Source organism: Zeus faber (assembly GCF_960531495.2).
Source record: "Zeus faber genome assembly, chromosome: 7".
NCBI lineage: Eukaryota > Metazoa > Chordata > Actinopteri > Zeiformes > Zeidae > Zeus > Zeus faber.
Window position 1 is genome coordinate 9483968 of NC_137203.1, and position 21504 is coordinate 9505471.

Genomic DNA, 21504 nt, shown 5'->3' on the forward strand with positions numbered 1-21504 from the left:
CTGTCACAGGAAAACAGCCGTTCTTTTTTGCACATTTGAATTTTTTTGGATGCTCTGAATACTGAAGATGGATGCTCTAGGCATAGAATGGCCCTTTTATGATTCTTAAATCCAACAGACCGCGAGTCATGACAGTGAGGTGGTGTATCAACATTATACTAAATCATCTTGACCCGTAAATAGAAAAGTTTGTAACGTTAATGTAAATTGCCTGGTCCTGGTCCAAATGTCTCTAAATAAAGTGTTGGACCGTGGCTAAAAAGTCTTTCTAGACATGGAAAAACTCCCTTTTCCCTTTCTCAAAGGGAAAACACAGAGGTTTCAGACAATAGAACTTCCTGAATATTCCTATTCACCTCATGAAAGAAATTGTAATATAAATCAGTATGACATAATACATAACAATATCACAGTTATTTATTTTCTCCTTTTATATTTGTTTGATTGTGTTTGTTTGTTTGCTCTAACGTCGATTGTAATTTTAAAATCCCCCCCCACCCCTTCTTCTTCGGTAGAGTGTGTCTTGTATCCCCGTCTGTGTCAGAGGTTCTCAACTTGTGGTCCAGGGAGCCCCAGGGGACCTTTTTAGGTGCCAGGGGGTCCCCTGCAAAATGATTAAAAGTAAGAAACGTCACCATCATTTCATTTACAAGGCGTTGACACCATTAGAGAATGTACAACAATGTCTGTTTTGTGCATAGTTTCAAATAGTTATCTCTAAAACTATAGTATAGCCAGGTATGGAAGTTTGGACTAAATCACACGTTAGAATAAAAATCCTCTCAGATTGTGGCCCCAAGATACGATGCCCTAATGCGGGTCCGGAGGGTCCTTGAAGTGAAATAAGGTTGAGAATCTGTGTGCTATGTAATGTGATCTTTAAAAAAACAAACAAAAAAAAAAAAAAAACAATTGATGAGTGAACAATTAAACTGTTTAATCAATACAATCGATTCTAATCTTTTAAATCCACTTGGACCACCTCTTCCTGGCCACGCGGCGGCGCTGTTTCGCACACCGCAGTGAACTTTGGTCTACTGAGGCTGCGCAATGGGCGTGCTGCCGCCGCCGCCGCCGCCGCTCTAATGACCGAGGAGTTCCTGGAGGGAACAATGTGGACCGGAGCCTGACAGGTGAGCCCCAAACGACACACCTTCCACCGGGGAACCGCGACTAAACGGCTGGTCCGGCGAGCTCACGTCCGGGCAAACTTTATGCGCTGGAATCGGGTGGGGGAATTGAGTCTTTCGCCGCTAACTCACGGAGTTTAACGCAGGCAGTTGGACAAAACAGGACAAACTTGATTGTGTTTATTTATCTATTTATTTATGTATATATTTTTTAACCTAAAACATTTTCCTCGTTATGCACCGGTGCAGTTAAAAAGTCGTAGAAAGTCTTAAATTGTTAGTTTTACAATAGTTTTACGAGGCTTAAGCCTTAAAAGTCGTTAAATACTCTTAAACTACGATTTATAAAGTCTTAATTTCAACCTAATAACGAATTGTATAATTAATATATAATAAATAATAACTATGGTTGTTTCATTGTTATTTTGTTTACTTTCCTACTTTCCTTTAGTTCCTAATCCTAACAATCGTGTGCCTTGCTGCCTGACCTGTTTTAATCTCACCTTGATCCCTGAGAGGCTGCTGATGCCTGCCCTGCCCTGCCTGCCCTGACACCCTTCGGTCGGTGTCATACGCCCGTTTTCCCCCCAATTAACCAGGTTTCCCTGGCACCGCCCCATGGTTGACGTCTACCGGCGGCCTGGGCTTCCCCACCGAGACCTTCGGGATCACCTCCGGGCCACATGGCCGCTCTCTGAACGTGTCCCCCCCGTGTTTTTCACAGAGCCCGCCGGAGATGGAGGACTTCCGGGCCGTGGCCCTGTGGGGGCTGGAGATGTGGTTCTGCCTGGTCGTGGCCTTCATCATGCTGCCAGCCATGTTTGGCTTCTCGCTGGGCATCTCTGAGGCCTACATGAACGTCCTGGTGAAAACCCTGGAGGTAGCGCTCGAAATAATACTAACGATGACGATGGTGAATTAAACTGTAAATCAATAAATCAATAAATCACAGCGGGGACCTTGAACGTCTGCCCCCTTCCACAGTGGGCCACTTTGAAGATGCAACGGAAAATCGCAGTTGATCGTATGCTCAAGATGTCGTCGTCCAATGGTGAGTAGATTAATAGATAAGTGCACTGACACTACACGGCGTGGTTTGCTTCAGATGACCAGATATGGGCTTAGCTCGGAGGTGAGCGTGTTGTCATATCGTTGGTTTTGAAATACTGGGTGTCGTCCCACGCTTGGCATTTCCTGAATTGACATAACTCCTCATAGACTCCTTGCAAGTCTAAACAAGCCGCTTGCGATAATATGGTCCGTTGAGAAAAAAAAGAAAAAGGGGGAAAAAAATAATAATAATAATTTACATTTGCACATACAATGGGTTGATAATGTCAGACCAGAGGAAAATATCGAGGGGTGTTTGAATCCTGACCTGAGAACAAAACGTATATATTTTATCCTGCCCTGAGATCTGCTGCGGTGGACCATGGTTTTGAAATGGAGGTGTAATGTACTGTGTAAGGATTTATGTTTATTTTTAATGTTATCAATACAGTTCCATTTTTTTATATATATATATATATATATATATATTTGGTACGAATATAATCCCACAGAGTAGAGGTTTATAGATGAAAACGATAGAATGTCAGTCTTCTTCTTATTTTTGGTTCTACTTGTGAAATGCGTCTCCAGTTCTAAAAGGCACAACGATGAACTGTGTCAAATTATTTAAGGGCGAAACGGCCGGCAATATGCGTGTCACGGTAAACAAAAGCAGACATTAAAGTTTATTTTGCGGTGGCTTTCCTGGCTTCAGGAGAGAAACAAGAAACCGCATTTTATTTTTAGCTCCTATTTTTCTATTTTCAAGCTTCGCGTTGAGCGAGCAGCTCGTCAAGCTGCTATCCAGCCAGATTCCCAGGTCTCGCCCCAGGTCACCTTCAGCATATAAACAACACACAGAGGTTTGTTTAGAGGGTGTTCCCACGTCCTCGAGTTGCGCGGTTCTTCCGCTTGTTCGCCGTCCGAGTCCTGCTGCCGGAGTCTGGTCTTTTTTACGGTGCCACAGTCTCCGTCTGTTAAGACATTTTATGAAGGCAACAAAAGCAACGCAGGACTGAGGACTCTGGGATATCGTCCTATCTGACAAGATACTGTTACTCAACACTATCAGCCCCAGCCAACCACACCAGGGCTTACACGCTCTGTGGCACGGGGAGACTAGACAGCGCTACAAAGTCCAAAAGGCGTGAATGCTGAATTGTTTGGAAAGCGGAGAACGAGGGTAGCCAGCAAAAAGCACTTCACAAACAAATATAAAGAATGCCTTTTATAGTCAGGAAAGTTGAGATTTTGATATTCAACATGGACATCATCGCTGCGGGTTTTGGACTTTGTCTGTGTTTTATCAGATACCGCGGCTCCTTCCCACCTTGTGCCAGTTCAGCTGTTCATCTGAACGGGGGAGGGGCGGGGGGTCCCAAAATGAGACACATTGGTTTCACTGGTCCATCAACTGTTGACGTGTGATGTTATCTTTGGGGGTTTCCGGGTGAAAGTCGGTGTCTGCGGGGTGCCATTATATGCTCCTTTTGTTCATTCTTCCCTTGATTTTTGATCAGCAAAGAAAAGAGAAGCGCTCCCTTATCTGGCTGAACCTTATCTGCAAGCCAAGAGTTGAGTCCACTCTAAAGCTTAGTCTCTAAATAACCGTGTGGTATAAACATACATATTTCACCATCATCCCATTTTATCCCCGTGAAATATTTCTGCCCTCTGTTTTTTCTTTCGTATTTAATTTAATCTTTTTTTTTTTTATCCTATATTTTATGGGCGTCCAAGACTCCACAACTGTGATATATTCTCTGTTGACTGAAAAATAGCCTCTTAACCGTTACCCTTGCATTTTCAAGAACTATCTGCAACCTAATATGTAAGAATCCTGACGAGTTCTGGCGAATTCTCAGTCTTGCCCATGGTGCCTGAAGAATGCTGATTGTTTTGTTTTATTTTATTAATTTTTTTTATTTTATTTTTTAATCATTTTTAGCATGAGCGTAACAACTGACTGTTTATGTATATTTGAACCCGTGCATTGTTGCCAGGTCTCATCCAGAGGGGCAACGGCTCCATGGAGAAGGAGCTGGAGGAGCTGAGACGCAGTCGCCCCAAACCATCACTGGGAGGTGACTTCACGCTGAGCGACTGTTTCTACTTCACCAGGAGGGGAATAGAGAGCATCGTGGAGGACGAGGTCACTTCGCCTTCTCTATTATAATTCTGACAGGGAAGATTTATTTTGTCTGAAACGTAATAAGTTATCGGTTGCATAACGAATTTGAAAGTTCCTGGCCACGCTATTTTGGTGTTTATTTGTGACGCCTCTGCCCCGGGTTCCAGGTGACCCAGCGGTTTTCTTCAGAAGAGCTGGTGTCGTGGAACCTGTTGACGCGGACCAACAATGACTTCCAGTACATCAGTCTGAGGCTGACGCTGGTCTACGCTCTGGGCGTCCTGATCAGATACTGCATCCTGGCCCCACTCAGGTTCACAGGGCATTATTATTATTATTATTATTATTACTTTTGTTGTTGTTGTTATTATTGTTATTATTGTTATTATTATAAGGGGTCCAGCCTGCAGGTTGAGGTAGAGGTTGAGGTCTTGTTAGAACCAGGACATTTCAGACGTCTTGTCGTTCGAGTTTTATCAAAATCAATGTACATTTGGAGCAGGAATTCGTGAAAAACTTTTGTCATATGTCCGGAAGTATAAGAACGCTGAGACGATTTGATTAGTTTCAGGAGCGGGCCGCTTTGTGACATCATGAACCGATGGTATATAAGTCTGGTGACCATCTCTGAGGGTTGTGCTGTGTAGCCCGCATAGTGGTTGCTCCGCGAGACGAGCAACCAGGAGACGACAGACCGGCGGAGCTGATGCAGCGTTCAATGTAAACTCGGAAAATCACGCTGTGTTTCAGAAACCCGGGAAAACTGTAATGTGTACCTAACACGACTGAACTGGACTGGACCCCTAATGTTCCCTGTTATTGCTCTGCGTTTTTATTTATTTTATTTTTTTCACTCCTACGTTTTTCAGGTTAAAAGTATCTTACTGTGACAACGGTAGTACAGAGAGGAACTCCGACATCTTGTTGTTGGAGTTTGATCAATAGCCATCTACATTCGGAGTAGAGATTCGTGAAAAACTGTCGTCATTTCATTAGTTTCAGGAGCGTGCCGTGTTATGACATCATCATCCAAAGTTATATACGTCCAAACTTCGTCTCTGGGAAGTCATTCCCCTCCAGCCACTTGCGAGTGTGACATTGAGACCGACATCTTGGGCCGGGGCTACGTTTAAAGGAAGCTTAGATAACTGTAACCCATGCTGCGTTTTACAACATGAAACCCCAGTCTTGAAAACTTGGAGCCTGTACTTTCAACGGCTTTTTACCTCCATTGCTTTCATGTCAACCAATTACAGAATTATTGCTTAACGAATAAAAATTTTTGTTTTGTTTTGTTTTTGGGCAGCACAAAAAAAGAAACAATTCAAATGATAAAATTAGAGATGAATATGTCAGATTGATGTAATTTGTGATTGAGCTTAACCGTAACCTTTTTCAAATCGTAACCGTTCACTTTTATCCTCCCATCTGACACACTTTTGTAATCACTACTTCCATTTCATGCAGCTTGAGTTGGTTATTACCTTCAATTGTTCAGCGAAAATCCTGTTGTTTTGGCTTTTTAGAATCACACTGGCGGCCATCGGCCTCTCCTGGCTCGTCATAGGAACGTCTGCTGTTGGATTCCTTCCCAATTGGAGGTCACTACACCAATTCGGCACTTAAATCACAATTTATTACTATATTGTTTTGAACCGAGATAAACATGTATTTATCTCTATTTGTCCGTAATTATGTCCGACTGTTGACATCCTCGCCGCAGGATAAAGTCCTGGCTGAGCGAGTGGGTCCACGTCATGTGCTACAGGATTTGCGCTCGAGGACTCTCCGCCACCATCTGCTATCACAACAAGTCAGTAAATCACCTTTTTTCTCACGCCCCGAGAGAGATGAAAATGACCACGTCCTTGTACATTAATCATGTGGTTTCATGCATCCTTGCATTCACAGGGAAAACATACCCAAAAAGGGAGGGATCTGTGTTGCCAATCACACCTCTCCCATAGACATAGTCATTCTGTGTAATGATACTTGCTACGCTATGGTATGTGAACCCCATTCCTACAAGCATAAAAATAGAAGTTTAACACATCTTTCCGTATTTAACTCAGTTTTTTTTCGGGTAATGTGTGTTCTGCAGGTGGGCCAGGTGCACGGGGGCCTGATGGGCGTCATCCAGAGAGCGATGGTCCGATCCTGTCCTCATGTGTGGTTCGAGAGGGCGGAAATGAAAGATCGCCACCTTGTTACCAAGAGGTTGGTTCCCCAAAGTATAACAAAGGTTCAGTCCTTTGCTCATTAAAACTTAAAAAAAAAAATGTTCCACATATGTCGGCAAAGAATGAATTCCTTTTTCCGGCCCAGTTCTCTCAGATAACGGGAGTGAAAAGTCTCTTACATTTTCCTGGCGGTAGATTTCGCACAGATATTTAATTTCAGAGCTGCTCCTGAACCGCGACTCATCTGTTTAGAATTCCAAGACCTGTGAAGTTTTATTTTCTTTTTTTTCTCTCCATTGACTGTGTTCCTGCACGTTTCACTCGCAGGTTGAGAGATCACGTTAATGACAAGACTAAACTTCCCATCCTGATTTTCCCGGAGGGTGAGTGTCTCCGTGGTGAACGTCGTGTCGCCTCCCTTCTGTAATGGATAGGATTGGGCGAGCTCTTATCTTAGGTCTATCTTTAGACTGGCCTCTGGGCGAATACCAAAAAAAACAAAAAACGGTAGTTATCCTTTTTCTGTGGATTCGGAAAGGATTAAAGGATCTCTTGATTTCCATAGGCACCTGTGTCAACAACACGTCTGTCATGATGTTTAAGAAAGGAAGTTTTGAAATCGGAGGAACGATATACCCGGTAGCTATTAAGGTACTAAAATCCAACACTTGTTTTTCTACTTTTTATTCAAGCGTTGCACCTTTGTTAAATCTTATTCTTATTCAATTTCATAACGTTATCCTTCCATGCGCTCAACTTGGCCTTTGTGCGATCCTCAGTATGACCCTAAGTTTGGAGATGCCTTCTGGAACAGTTCCAAGTACAGCATGGTCAACTACCTGTTGAGGATGATGACGAGCTGGGCGCTGGTCTGTGACGTCTGGTATCTGCCAGCCATGCACCAGCAGGTGTGTGTCCTTGACGTAGTTCCATACACCTTCCACTAACTAGTCTTTTTCTACTGGTCTCATTTTCCTGCATATTTTCTTGCAAATTTGTTCTCCACACTTAAATCTGTATAAATAATCTTACACCGGTATTGTTTACACTAGAACTTTCGGTATTCCCTCTCAGCTATTATTTTCTGATGTTGTTTTTTCTAATACACCTTTATTATTATTATTATTATTATTATTATTATTATTATTATTATTATTATCCCCCAAGGGTCAATACATTTCCATGAAATCTAATCAAACATGATGTGATGCATTTGGCGACAGCTATACTTGCAATACGAGTCTGCTTTGCCTTGTACTGTACTCTACCACAAAGCGCGCGCAGGCACACACACACACACACACACACACACACACACACACACACACACACACACACACACACACACACACACACACACATACACAGCTTCATGCACAACACACTCTTATGATTGTCTTGCTGTTTATTGAACTGCGTCAGGAAGGTGAGGATGCTGTCCAGTTTGCCAACAGAGTCAAGTCAGCCATCGCTCACCAGGGAGGCCTTGTCGATCTCCAGTGGTAAGGCTTTTCTTTGGACTTTGTGTACTTTGTTTAATATTGCCATTATTGTTGTCCCACTTTTGAAAATACTGATACAGTACATATAGTCGAATTAGCCAGGGATTCCCAAACTGGGGTCGGCTGCTCCCTAGGGGTTTGTGAAGGAATTGCAATGGGTGAGCAGCAAACTTTATTTTACTTAAAAAAAAAATAATAATAAAAAATCTGTTAAGTGCGTTCGTGAGATTAAAAAAAGTGTATGCAGCCCTGGCTTGTCAAAGATTTCAAATTTTTTTCAAATTTTATTTGTCACATACATATTGCACTGTACAGCGTGTGGTGAAATGCTTTTGGGTAAACTCCAGAGACCGTGCTGGGCAGAGCGGTCAAAAAATAACTGCACTTGGCGTCTTCTGCAGGGATGGAGGCCTGAAGAGGGGAAAGGTCAAGGAGTCTTTTAAAGAGGAGCAGCAGAAGCAGTACAGCAGCATGGTGGTCGGGGAGGACAGCAGCAGCAGTGACTGATTTCACAGCACGTTAGACGACACAAGAATATACTGTACACCGGACATAGACCTCTCCTCCCCAAGTGGCTCCACACAATATGGAATACTGCTGAATGTCTGAACACTACCAACCAGAGGACGGGTCTTCATTTATCTACCCTAAGGTATTGTGTGTACTTTAACTGTGAACTGTAAATGAGAGATTGCACATTGTTTTGAGATGTTTCCGACACATGAACACACTATTGGCACATTGGTTGTAAATTAAAGTACTACTAAGAGGCATGTTCTGCCATCGTGAGTCCGAGCGCTTTAGAGTTTAACTGTTTAATAGCACTGAATAACACTGATAGCCGCTGAGAATCAGTTTTCACATCATCAAAATGTGAAAAAAGGCGAAAAAAAAAAAAAGATGCAGGCATAAGGTTTTGGCACTTAAATAATACATTACAGCAGTGAGTATTAACAACGTTTTAAATACTCGTGTGTGGTGTTTATAGGAGAGTACACGTTTTGGACTTTTTGGAACTCTTGCCGCTTGACAGTTTGTTGGAGAGGTCCCTGCGGCTTCCTCTGGCGTTCTGTGTGTTCTCAAAAATGGGCCTTCCTGGGGGAAAAAAGGGATATACTCTATGCACTTATTAGTGTGTTTTCGCCAGATGCTTGTGGATAATTCAGCACAAACAGTAGATTGCTGGTGTTCTCACCGTCTCTCTTGTCTTCGCACGGAAGAATGGAATCCTGTAACATAAAGAAACAAATACCATGTCAAATAAATGTGAAGGACGAACGTTGAAAATCTTTTTACAGGCGTCTGTGAACACTCTTCAGTCAATCAGTTCAACATATTACTCACCCCTGCAGAGTCATGTTCATGCTTCAGTTTCTGTGTGGATTCTAGATAACTGGGTGAAAGAAAACGGTGGGTTTTTCGGTTTTTTTTTTTTTTTTTTTTTGATCGTGGTTTATTAAACATTAATGAGGCAGATTAGCGCCTGACGTCATTATCGCAGCCCGCACAGGTCAGAATGACTCAGAGGTTACTATTTATTTGGACCGGCTGTGTCAACATTTAAGAGCTTTTCATTGCCGAGCAATGAAAGACTGTGAATATGAAATTGCTCTATTACAGAAGCCATGTTTTTTTTTTTTTTTGTTTTTTTTGGTTTTTTTCACACATTTATGATGAAACACAAATCATTCTACATACAACAACGAAAATGGAAATATTTAGCAACATATGAACATAATCTATCAGCTATTTTTGTCTATGGTTATAGACAACTACTCAAATTCCACATGAAAATAAACCATACTGTAACTGGAATTTAAATGCTGCAAAACAAAAAATCGGCCTCTGAGTTGTATATCTCTTTAAGATGGACAGATGCTTTCTTCATCCCCAGAGGGAAATTGCAATGAGTTATGTATACATTAATCTAATCACAATATATATATATATTATATTATATTTTATATATATATATATATATATATATATATATATATATATATATATATATATTATATTATATTATATTATATTATATTTTTATTATATTTTAATAAAATATACCACTACTGCCGCTACTATTACTACTAACAATAATAATAATAATAAGGTATATGGAAAGTATTTGACCCACCGTTTGAGATAGGAGTCACAGCATCTGACGCGAGGCTGAGTCTCCCTCTTGGATCTGTCTGGTGACCACACTATGCTTGTATCTACTCCCACATCCACCCTGCCAGCTGCTCCGGAAGAAATCGGCATCGTTGTGACCAGAACTACATTTCACTCTTCACAAGTAAATCTCCACGCTTCGGGAGGTGTCTGTGTAACTCCTGAAGAGACGGGGTTTTCCTTAAAGGCCTCGCGTCACACGTCCCGGCTCTCCATGTCTGCTGGCGATCTTTTGCGACCGAGGAAATGTCTTGTGTCTGGGATTGATGTTTATGGACGACGGGTTTGTTGTTGTTGTATCCATAGCAACCCTGTTGAAAGGGACTGGAGCTGCAGCAGAGCTGATGAGACCAGAGTATTGACCCCTGGATGGAGGGAAACTGTTTACAAAGTGTATTCGAGGAAAAGGAAAGTTCACATGAACTTGGTTCAGTCATTTTTTTTTTTTGCATATAATATATTATAGTTAAAAATGAAATAATGCAAATAACATTGTCCACTCACCTCCACAGTTGATTTATATGTGAAGCCCTTTGAGACTGTTCTGTGATTAAAGGCTGTATAAATAAACTGACTTGAACTGTTGTTATCAATTATGTATTATCATAAATGAGCAAAGATAACATTAAAATAATTGCCCAGGCATCTCATCACTGTTTTGTGATTTTTTTTTTTCAGTTTTGTCTCGGCAAGAAGGTGTACATGTAATGGGGCTATAAGCCTGTCACGTGGAGCACAGCACTTTATTGTCAACAGCAGCAACAAAAAAAGCACAAAGCCACATTGGAACGTCACGTGACCACATATGAACTCTGTACACTATTTGGCTCAAAGAAACATCTTCATTCAAAGAGACTTAACCTTTAATCTGATGAATCACAACTGAGGCAAGTTCAGGGAAGTTAAAACAAATGACGTAAAATAATCCAGTTCAGAAATGTCATTAATATGAATCAGGGGGTGTAAATCCTTGGATCTCTAGGACTCTTCCTTCTCGTCTCCGTGCGTGATGATGTAGCAAAGCGACTTGTAGTCGACGTTGCCGGCCACGTCAATGGGAGCAACCGCAAAGGCCTGGTCCACCTGGATGGGAAAAAAACAGAGAAAATCGATATATCTGTATCTGTATCTGTCGGTCTGACGCAGAGCGTTGCCGCAGAATAATGTGATGATCTGAACAAACAAACCTCTTCCGCTGTGAATTTATCAGCTTGATTCATCAGTAGCCGTCTAAACCTGGAAATCAAAAAAATAACGCGCACATAAGGGATTTATTTTTTCATTTAAATCAAAGCCGATCAGTGTGAAGGTCCGTTTGGAGTCTGTATTTTTCTTCTTACTCGTCCTTATTGACGAAGCCTGTGGCGTTGGGGTCAAAGAGCTTGAAGGCGGCAAGGATGGTGTCCTCTGGGTCGGTGCCTGGAAGGACAGAGGACGCAGAAGCTTCACCGTTGGGTCACTGAAGGTGCTGCTTTCACGCCTTTACACAGTTAACGCCAAGGAGAAAAGGAGAAATCCAGGAGACGCCACCACCACCCCAGGAACTCTATGTTCTCCTCAATATTCAGAGTATCCATGGTAAATATGTTCTGTGAGGTCCCACCGTTCAGTTTCTCCCCGAACAACGAGAGGAACACGGTGAAGTTGATGGGACCCTTGCCCTCGTTCAACATCTCGTCTAGTTCCACGTCGCTCACGTTGAGCTTTCCTGCAACACGCCCGCGCGCACACACACACACACACACACACACACACACACACACACACAGTGAAATGAAATACAAATGTGAAATAAAACCATGCCATGAAAAGCTTTTCGGTGTTAACCGTTGATGTTACCAGAAATCATCAAATAATACAGATCAGAACTCTTAGGTAAATTCAATGATAACACTTCTGTCGATGAATGGAAAGGCAGGGTTTACCCAGCTGAGCGTATGTCTCCCTCAGGTCTTGCTTCTTGATGACGCCGTCTCTGTCTTGGTCAATGCAGCCGAAGGCCTGCGAGATAAACATCTCTTTATTGTACAGGTAGGATACAGTGAAACGGAGGATTAACCCCCCTAACAAACATGTCTTTTGACGGTGGGAGGAAACCCACACAAACGCGTGGAGAGCGTGCAAACTCCAGGCAGAAAGCAGCTGGGACGGCCGGGGTTCGAACCCAGGACCTTCTTGCTGCTCACGCCAGGCACACATGGAGTGTTTAATAACTGTTCAACTAAAAGCGGAAATTTCCTCGCATTGCAAAAATAAAAAAATAAAAAAAGTAGAAAATCTGATTGACTTATTGATAAATATTGTAAAACAGTCCCAAGAGTAGAGTAGAAGATCCAGGCACCTCCTTAAACTCCTGAATCTGCGACTGCTCAAACATGGAGAACACATTGGAGCAGGACTTCTGGGCGCCCCTCTGTCTCTTGTTCGCAGACTTCTTACTCGCCTTTAGGGAGAGGATGAAAACAACGATTAAATATACTCAAAGAACAGCCACCCGGATAGACAGGTTTTGAGGTTCGGGATGGGTGACTTTGACCCTTCGACCTTTTCAAATAAACGTAACTTGCCAATTGCCATTAACCATCCAATAGACTTTGATGAATGCGTTCATTAGTTTTGTTTGATTTCGTCGAGGAGTCTCATTGGCATTATGAGAGACCTGTGCACAAATTTAAAAGTGTAAATTACAAAATGTTACATTGCCTTCAATCAACAATGACACGAGGTCAAGATATCAAGAGATCATAACTATATAAAAACTGTAAAATCATCAAGAGAAATTAGAAATTCTTATTGCATAGTGCAATACGCCCTTGCCAAAAAAACAAGCTTTTCCTCAATTTATCGGGTAAGGAGTAAATTCGAGGACGTTCGCTGCTGAAAGGTTGTTCTTGAAGCATCCCCGCTGAGACAATATATTTGAACGCAAGATGACCACATGAATTGGGTAACTCACCATGTCCGTGTGAGATAAAATGTGTAATGAATCAGTTTGACTCCCCAGACCAGACGCTGATGCCGGGAAGGGGTTTATGTACGAGCCGCGTTATCTGCCGCCTTCCTATAATAGCCGGCGGCGGGAGGCAGAGTCCCTTACAAGGCCGTCCCCACGCTCCCTCTCCCGCCGTGGGGTCTGGAGGGACCCGATAAGGGCCGGAGCGCCGCGGATTCCGCTGCTGGATTCCGCTGCTGGATTCCACGGAGCTGCAGAACAGAGATAGCGGGAGCGGTCCAAAGTGACGCGTGACACAAAGCAGCCACGGCGAGATTCACCAACCTCACTTGTTGGAATGGAGGAACTCCGTGTTTCGTAAGCAAAGGTTTCAGGAAGTATAATTGGTATGGTTTCTATAAAGAGTATTACTATATATTTGATAATTTTTCAATTTAATCAAAAGATGTATCTGCTTCACTTTTTATTCTCTTTTATTTTATTATTATACTCAGATTTTAAACCTTTTTTTGGTGAACGGCTACGGCGAAAGACACCAAACGTCACCAGAACTAATTCCTGGTTCCTCTTTCAGGTCCTCCTGATTTCTGGTGAAAGTAGTTCAGCACTGATGATCAAGGACGTTGGTTCATTTATCGTTTCTCTTGTTTTGGCAGCTCTGAATCTCAAAACCCAGTGCCAGGGGATAATTCCGTCCTTCATTCAAATATCATGTCATGTCCAGGTTTGAAATGCCAATAACAAAAAAAATATATATAATTATGGTTCGAAAGAAATTAATTTAGGGAGCAGTGTCTTAAAATATTCAGAAAATTATCATAAAACAATTTGTATTTGTATTTATATTTATTACGATATATATATATATATATATATATATATATATATATATATATATATATATATATATATATATTTACAGTCAGAGCTATTCTCATACAAAGCACAACTTAATATCAAGCAAATATGAAAGAATTGAAGACCTCTTGGCTAATACATAACGGTGGAACTGGAACTGATAAATACACCAGAAGAAACATTTCATTGCCCACAGATAGTAAAGAGCTCACAATACAGCTGACAGATGATTTTGATTTGGTTTCAACCATGCCTCTGAGTTTATGGTACAGTCGTATATACAAAATGAATCTATCCATCAATATGTTACATGATGATCATGATAAAGCAATTATTTTGAACTGAGCCCATCCACGTCCAAAAACCATCAGACATCAGACCATCACGCTGCGCTACCAACGTGTGTATGTGTGTGACCCCCCATATATATATATATATATATATATATATATATATGGGTACAAATATACCTTTGTTTCTATAGATTTGGCTTTTGTCTTAACTTCAAATGGGTCTCTATAATACAAGTGGTTCCTGGTTTCTTGTCTGTACATCTTCATGCGGCAGCGTCCTCTGCTTGCAAACCCAAAAAACATCCCTCAACCAAAGAAATGTTTCTGCAATTCCCGGCTGAGCCTTTGCCCCCCTGTCTCTGGGTAGAGTCAACCGTCCGAGAGAACACTTCGTCCAACTGTCCAATTGTCTTTCTCTGCGGCGAGACGCCAGCCTCACGGGGTCAGCATGCAAGCCGCCATCTTGCACGCCACCGCCGAGATGAGCGCCGCACCCCGGCCGCTGCCCTCCTCCGACTGGATGAAGGTGATGTCGCAGTGAGGCGTCAGCTCACGGACGATCTGGTGGAACCTGTCTTGAAAGCTGGGAGCGGAGAGTGACAAGATTAGAGCACAAAATCGGCCAGGAGGTTCCCTCATCCTCCGGCCGTCTTCCCCTCGTTTCCCCGCTCCCGCCGCTCACCACGGGTGCAGCTTGTACACGGAGCCGTCCACGCCCACCGTGATCTTCAGCGCCTCCTGGCTGCGGCGCTCCCTCATCAGGTTGATCACGCCGGCGAGCCCCGCGCTGCACATGTGGGCCGAGCGCGTGGAGACGCTCTCGCACACCAGGCGCACCACGTCGCAGTCCAGCTCCGACGGCAGCACGCCCAGCGTGGACAGGATGTTGTAGATCTGCTTCCTGTCCCCAGAGTCACTGGTGAATGAAGCAAAGGGCAAAAATTTAAAAAAGGGTTGAAATTGAAATGTAGAATTACCACTTGATGGGCTAAGCTGTGTAACCTTCTGCATGACGTCAATGTGAGTATGATTTCTGCAGCTTGTATTTTTTACTTAGTATTTGAATATTCGAACATATCCGGTGTACCATAGCTAGTTTTTGTTCCTGTACCCCTCGCTGTGCACTTTATAACTTGGTGTCCTGGTCATCATTAAGCCAATGTCGACAGCAACACTGGTTGACCTTTATTTCAAAGGCCATGTTGGGTAATCTGTCACTGACCAGCAGCCATTGTTCGCTTCGTTCCGGCAGACGACCACTTCATTGGGTTCTGAGGTTTTGTTCTGAGTTTGGGAGGAAATCCTTCTCATATTCAGCGCCCTGGTCATGGAATGACCTTCAGAAAGCACTGCAATCTTGTTTTAACAATCTCCTTGGGCAAGTTGAAAGCCATCTCGGAAGCCTGTGTGACCCAAGAGGTGTCGTCCCTGAGCCGGGTCTCCCTTGGAAAATAGATCTTTAATCTGACAGTGACTGCCTTGTTTAATTAAATAGTTAAAATTAAAAAAATTAAAAATAAATCTAATAATAATTGGCATTGCAGTCAGGGCATTTCGCCAGGGGGCGACCAGGCCGCGCAGGTGCTTTCCTGACGCCTCACCTCTCCACCTGGGAGACGTGGCGGGTCTCGAAGCTGCCGCGGGTCCTCAGTAGGTCCGAAGCTTCACCGCTGAACAGCAGGTCTTTGTTGACCAGTTTGACCAGAACCAGCCTGACCAGCTCTCCCATGTACTTCCCGCTGATCAGCTTCTCGTATCTGAACGGAAAAGAGAGGGTAACTGCATGACGAGTCGCTTAAAGGATGACAGTTATACTCAAGAGGAAGCGAGGGAAAAGGAAGGGGTGGGGGTTGGGGTTGGTGGTAGTCAGTGAGAAACGGAAAAGAGTGACGAAAGAGATGCGCGGAGACGTGCGTCACAAAACACATGAGCAAACAGCTGGCTCTCTTTTGGCTGGGCAGAGAGGGGCGGGCGGGTCCCGGAAAACAAGCTACATGTCGCTTTTTGGATCCCGAGCTAAGGAGGTCGAGTGAGACTCTGCGAAGGGGCTGTCAGGGTGAAAGGTAAACAGCCATTAGGCCTGTTGGCACTTTGGCCAGCTCCGCAGAAAGGAATCATTAATCTGACAACCCCCACCCGCTGACTGACCACTGACGTATGAGGACTCTGACCAGTCACAAACATACACAGGAGGAGAGGCGGTTGCCTGGTAACCGCACAGAGCGCTCAGGGGTGAGGATTTTCATACAGTGGTGATTATTAAAAAATAAATAAAAAACAAGACACAGGATAGCGACGGGAGCTCGGCGCCGACGCTGGGGACCCGGGAACGACTGCCGGCGGCCGAGATCTTTTGCCCTTCGGACTCACAGTTGCTGCCCGGGGTTGAGGGACGTCTCATCCACCACCCGGTCGTATTCCAGTCGGAACTCCTCCAGTTCCCCGTTGGCCCCGAATTCCCCCCACTCGGTGTTGACGCACATCCGTCCCTCCTCGCCCTCCACCAGCTCCACCGTCCGCATCTCCTCCATGTAGCAGGCGTTGCAACCAGTGCCTGTGGATGCGATGAGGAAAACCAGTGACTGACATCAATACGTGTGCGTGCGTGCGTGCGTGCGTGCGTGCGTGCGTGCGTGCGTGCGTGCGTGCGTGCGTGCGTGCGTGCATTGGGATGCTTTCTCACCAACAATCATCCCGACTTCGCAGCTGCGATCCTCATAGTAGCAGGATATCATGGTGGCCACTGTGTCATTCACCATGGCAACCACGTCCATCTCAAAGTCCTGAGCGTCACGGGGAGAACGAGACGGGTCACGTCACGCGTCGGGTCGTCTGCCCAGATTTTTCGCGCGGCGCCGAACTTTTGCCGTCATTGGCGACGGACGCCCAAACCTACCCCTCTTCTCTTGATGGCGTCTCTCAGCAGACCCACGACATTGTTCCCTTCCGCCCCGGACGCCTTGAAGCCTTTGGTCCAGTTGAGGAGGATACCCTTTGGGGAGAGTCAAGTCAGGTCAGGTGAAGTCGGGAGGCTAAGGAAGTCGCCATGACCGCACGTGTTTCTCACGAAATGGCTGGGTCCCAAAGTGGGTCCCAGACAAACAGGGTTAAGTTATCGCATAAGAAATAGAGGGAAGGGGAAAAAAAAAAAGAAAAAAAAAGTGTGTTTAAATTTTTGATTTGAATGTTTCGCTCCTCTCGAATTGAAGCGGCGTGTCAAGGGAAAGCGTCCCGTGAGCGGGTCAGCCTTAAACGTCTCGGCCTCGTTTCGTTTCGCGGTAACAATTGATCTTGGAGTCGAGTGCGTTGTCCGCGCGCCATCCCACGAGGGTTCTTGAAGGCTCATCCCGTATCCCCGGTAGTTATGGACGTCCGTAGCCACGGCATCACCGACGACTGTGTCTGTATCTAATGTTGCTACATTAAATCATATTCGTCTTGTGTGTATACATGTTATAGCAAATATACTGTCATAGATCTGCTATATCTTGTAGTCTGTAGACCCATCCCCATTAAAAAAAAGGGATGGATCTTCAGACTACAGACAGGAGATCACATTTTATTTTTTATTTTTTTATACATTTTTTAAAAAAATAAGAAGACAGCCTACCTTGTCGATATCCTCGTGTCTCACAGGGAAGGAGAAGGTAAAGCCCAGAGGAAGCTTCTTGTGTTTGATGTGATGTTTGTCCAGAAAGTCTGAGATGCACTCTGCAATGTAATCGAAGAGCTGAGGCAGCGGGGGAGGGGGGAGAGACGCACAAAATACTTCAGTCTGTGGTTGTGTCTTTAATAATTGGCAAATGAAAAATTAGATTAAAAAAAAACCCTAAAAAAACAAACAATTCATTAGTTATGGCTTTATAAATATGTGCTTCTGAGAATAAAATCATCAATGATGACTCCAAATGTAATGAACTCGGTCTCAGCATTGAGTTTGTCAATAATTGTTAGTAATTAAAGTAAATTTAATGTAAGTAATTCAATGGGTTAAGGGTTTGTAAAGAGTCGAAGTAAATAAAAGTGCTCGTGCACATTTTCAGCACCGCACACACTAACCATTTCAGCCGTCCCCGTCATCGCGTCTTCTGGGATGGAGTACATCTGGTTCTTGGTCTCCACCTTCCAGCCTCGCTCCTCGGCCTCTCCCACCTTCACCAGCATCACGCGGAAGTTTGTTCCCCCGAGGTCCAGGGCCAGGAAGTCTCCCACCTCTGACGAGAGCACATACATCCCCCGGGCGTTAAATGGGCTTTCAGCGCCCGGGCGGTGAGCAGCAGAATGCATTACCCACACACTTAGCGGCACGTACAGACTCCACGGCTTCCTAGCAACACACACACACACACACAGACACACACACACACACACACACACACACACACACGTTGTGTATGCTCTCCTGGAGATGACATAATTCAAGGAATAGTAAAGCGTGGCCGTCTACCTGATCCCTCAGGGGTGGAGCAGACGTAGGTGGGAAGCATCTTGATGCTAGCCTCCTCGTGGGTCGCCAGACGCAGTCCTCTGTCCATCTCGCGCTGCATCCTCTGCATCACCTTTTTCAGGTCCTCCTTATTCAGGCGGAACTCGGACAGGATTTGCTCCACCTGCGTGCGTGTGTGTGTGTGTTTGTATGTGTGTGTGTGTGTGTGTGTGTGTGTGTGTGTGTGTGTGTTGGAGGGGTCAGCACGGTGGACACCACGGGGTCAGAGCGGGAATTATCTAACTATGGCTGGTGCAGGTGATCCTGACATATTCTTCTGTGCATTTTGAAAAATGCATTTTAACATTGGTTCAATTTGAATGCTTATAATATTTCAACACGTGATTCCCCAATACTTCAGACAGGGCAGCATCTCTGAAAACTTGAAGAAGTTGCTTTGAAATAAAAAAAATTAAAACCAATATGTAAAGTATGCGGATGATAAAATAACAAGATATTTTCCTAACTAAAAACAAACAAGGCAATGAAGCAAAAGACGAACAGCTTGTAACAGAGCTTAATCATACATCTGTGTTTTATATATTACAGGACAGAGCAGTGTAGGCATCTCATATCTTAATGTGGTGCATAGAGCACATTTTGTATATTCTATGTATATTCTATTTTTCCCGTTTCGACTGTTAAGCATCGTTTTTTGTGCTGCTCTTCCGTGTGTACCACAATGCACAAGCTATAACCAAGAAACATCCCTTGTACATGAAAATGTACTCGGCCCAATAAACAGATTTTGATCCTGAAAGAATCTCACCCAGAACTCCCTCTCAAACAACATGGATCTGTCTGTGTGTGAAGACGGGGGTCATTCAAACACCGGGGCTAATAATGTATTTATATAGACGTAACATCCCAAAGTTCTCCATGCACCTTAGATCATATTTCTAGCTGAAGAATAAACTGATTTCTTACCATGAGAATTCTATCGAGCACAGTGCTGTAACTACAAGGCATCGTCAGCATCTGGTTGAGGTGAGAGCTGACACACGGCATCTTCTCGCGCTAAACAAGCTTCTGGTTGTGTATCTACAGTAGGCGTGCGCTGAGTGTCTCTCTGGAGCCAGTGGGCTGTGAGGGGCGTCCAGCCGCAGCTGTTTTTAAACTCAGGTGAAGTGGGCTGGACACAGAGTAAGATGGCCCCTCCGCCGCTACGCACACAGCAGAAAAAAAACCCCACCCCTCCCTGATCAAGAAGGATCCACATTGGACGTGTAAGCCTTTCAACGACCAGCTCCGATCAACAATTCTCAATTCTCAAAGTTTAGACTAAAGGCGTTAAACTGAATCTATTGTAAAGCCATTAGATTCAGTTTAATGCCATTAGTCTATACTTTGCCTATTTAATTGGGCACATGTTGATGCATTACACATGTAATGTATACAGTAGTACTTCAAGAGACCATGTAAATATGGCATTGACCTGCTCTGGATTTTGCTCATCCACCAACATTTTATCATAATGAATGATAAGCATTGTCCCCTAAGCTCTAGAGAGCAGGCTGCATTGTTCTTTTGTTTTCCGATTTCCTCCACCTAAGAAGAAGTGTTTTGTTAATTTCAGACTCTGATTTGTTCAGGTTTGGGAACCTGAACAAGAATAAAAAGGTAATGGAACCTTCAATCATACCAACACGGGAAGCGTTTTTTTCTCCTGTTAACCTTCATCTCTTAAGAGAGAAGTGAAACGATATAGTTTGTGTTGCTAGATCGGCTTATTTGAGGGGCAGAAACCTCAATATTTAAAGTTAGCAACAGATCTAAGAGCAGCTAGGGTCTGGTACCTTTATCTGTCACGATGGTTTACTGTTGCGTGACCCTTAGTTTTGTCAAATAGCAAAACCCCCGAAATACCCGTGTGACCCCGTCGCCCAGTGCCCTCACTATACAAGACAAACCCAAAGGGTTGCACTGACCTTCATAGGAATTCATCACTCAGTATTAAAGATAATAAAGATGTGTTTGAGATGTCATGGATTTATGTTTATTTATGGAGGAACAATGGAAAATTAGATTTATCTGGTGTGGTGTGGGGGTGGTGTGCTTTAAGCAGCCACGCCTGTTTTTGGTCTATGTAATTGGGCCCCGGATCAGGGGCGGCTGTACGCTTCTTGCTCGTCAGAGCAATCAACAAGCACACACACACACACACACACACACACACACACACACACACACACACACACACACACACACACACACACACACACACACACACACACACCCACGAGATCCTTTGTCATGACAAGTGTCCATCTGCTCCTGGCTTGTTACATCTGTCCACTCTCTACAATAAACTGGTGTGTTTGAAACATCTTTGCTTGTGTGTCTGTGTCGGAGGGCCTTGAAAACACCACTCGGGTGGCGTGTGGCCGGCAGAATTGCCACATCTGGGAATAAATAATAAAAAATCGACAATAAAAAAAACACTCAGATCAGTTAAGGATATTGTTTTATGAGCAGCATTGGTCACCAAAACATGAATTAATATTAATCCAGAACTTTATACATAGAAATGTAGTATTTCCAGGGATGGAACATAACTAAGTACTTTATACTTGAGAGCTTACATTTTAACGGATTCATCCACTTTACATGATAAATACTTTTTACTCCACTGTATTTACACCTTCAAATTATTTTTCATACATAATTTATTCAATTGTAAGAAAAGGGTTTATTTTTGTGTTTGAGCGTGCTGACAAGAACGTTGGGCTAATTAACAATGCACCACAAA

The 21504-nt window shown here is 43.7% G+C and overlaps 3 protein-coding genes across 5 annotated transcripts; 1 reads left to right on the plus strand and 2 right to left on the minus strand.

The window, feature by feature from the left end:
* The first annotated feature begins 1050 nt into the window (after positions 1–1050).
* On the plus strand, positions 1051–10815 carry agpat9l (1-acylglycerol-3-phosphate O-acyltransferase 9, like). Of its 3 annotated transcripts, XR_013844237.1 has the most exons (15): positions 1160–1229; positions 1855–2010; positions 2115–2181; positions 4184–4332; positions 4479–4624; positions 5838–5912; positions 6035–6124; positions 6223–6316; positions 6413–6528; positions 6819–6874; positions 7057–7142; positions 7271–7399; positions 7914–7993; positions 8395–8645; positions 10234–10815. XR_013844237.1 is itself a non-coding variant. In XM_080003519.1 (14 exons), the coding sequence occupies exons 2-14, from the start codon at positions 1867–1869 to the stop codon at positions 8498–8500; spliced, it is 1338 nt and encodes a 445-aa protein (XP_079859645.1). In that variant the 5' UTR covers positions 1051–1133; positions 1855–1866; the 3' UTR covers positions 8501–9919. The 3 variants fall into 3 exon arrangements, 2 of the variants coding, with proteins under 2 accessions (XP_079859645.1, XP_079859644.1); XM_080003519.1 differs by lacking the exons at positions 1160–1229; positions 10234–10815 and adding an exon at positions 1051–1133 and having other exon boundaries at positions 8395–9919; XM_080003518.1 differs by lacking the exon at positions 10234–10815 and having other exon boundaries at positions 8395–9919.
* A 306-nt stretch (positions 10816–11121) lies between these two features.
* On the minus strand, positions 11122–13175 carry myl7 (myosin, light chain 7, regulatory). Its single transcript, XM_080003527.1, has 7 exons — positions 13122–13175; positions 12507–12608; positions 12091–12166; positions 11769–11873; positions 11506–11584; positions 11353–11401; positions 11122–11248 (listed from the first exon to the last, which is right to left on the minus strand). Exons 1-7 carry the CDS (start codon positions 13122–13124, stop codon positions 11144–11146), a joined length of 519 nt encoding a protein of 172 aa, XP_079859653.1. The 5' UTR covers positions 13125–13175; the 3' UTR covers positions 11122–11143.
* Positions 13176–14704: 1529 nt separating this feature from the next.
* gck (glucokinase (hexokinase 4)) lies at positions 14705–19763 on the minus strand (the record flags this gene model as incomplete). The annotated part of the gene is made up of 10 exons (XM_080003520.1): positions 14705–14852; positions 14952–15185; positions 15871–16026; positions 16640–16823; positions 16953–17052; positions 17166–17261; positions 17880–17999; positions 18329–18483; positions 18717–18879; positions 19683–19763. 10 exons carry the CDS (start codon positions 19761–19763, stop codon positions 14705–14707), a joined length of 1437 nt encoding a protein of 478 aa, XP_079859646.1.
* Between the last annotated feature and the right edge of the window lie 1741 nt (positions 19764–21504).

Coding starts and splice junctions, on each gene's coding strand:
- agpat9l (XM_080003518.1), top strand. Junction 4,333..4,478: donor AGAGCATCGTGGAGGACGAG/GTCACTTCGCCT, acceptor CCCGGGTTCCAG/GTGACCCAGCGGTTTTCTTC. Junction 7,994..8,394: donor GGCCTTGTCGATCTCCAGTG/GTAAGGCTTTTC, acceptor CGTCTTCTGCAG/GGATGGAGGCCTGAAGAGGG.
- myl7 (XM_080003527.1), bottom strand. Junction 11,585..11,768: donor GTTCGGGGAGAAACTGAACG/GTGGGACCTCAC, acceptor CTGTCCTTCCAG/GCACCGACCCAGAGGACACC. Junction 11,249..11,352: donor ATAAATTCACAGCGGAAGAG/GTTTGTTTGTTC, acceptor TTTCCCATCCAG/GTGGACCAGGCCTTTGCGGT.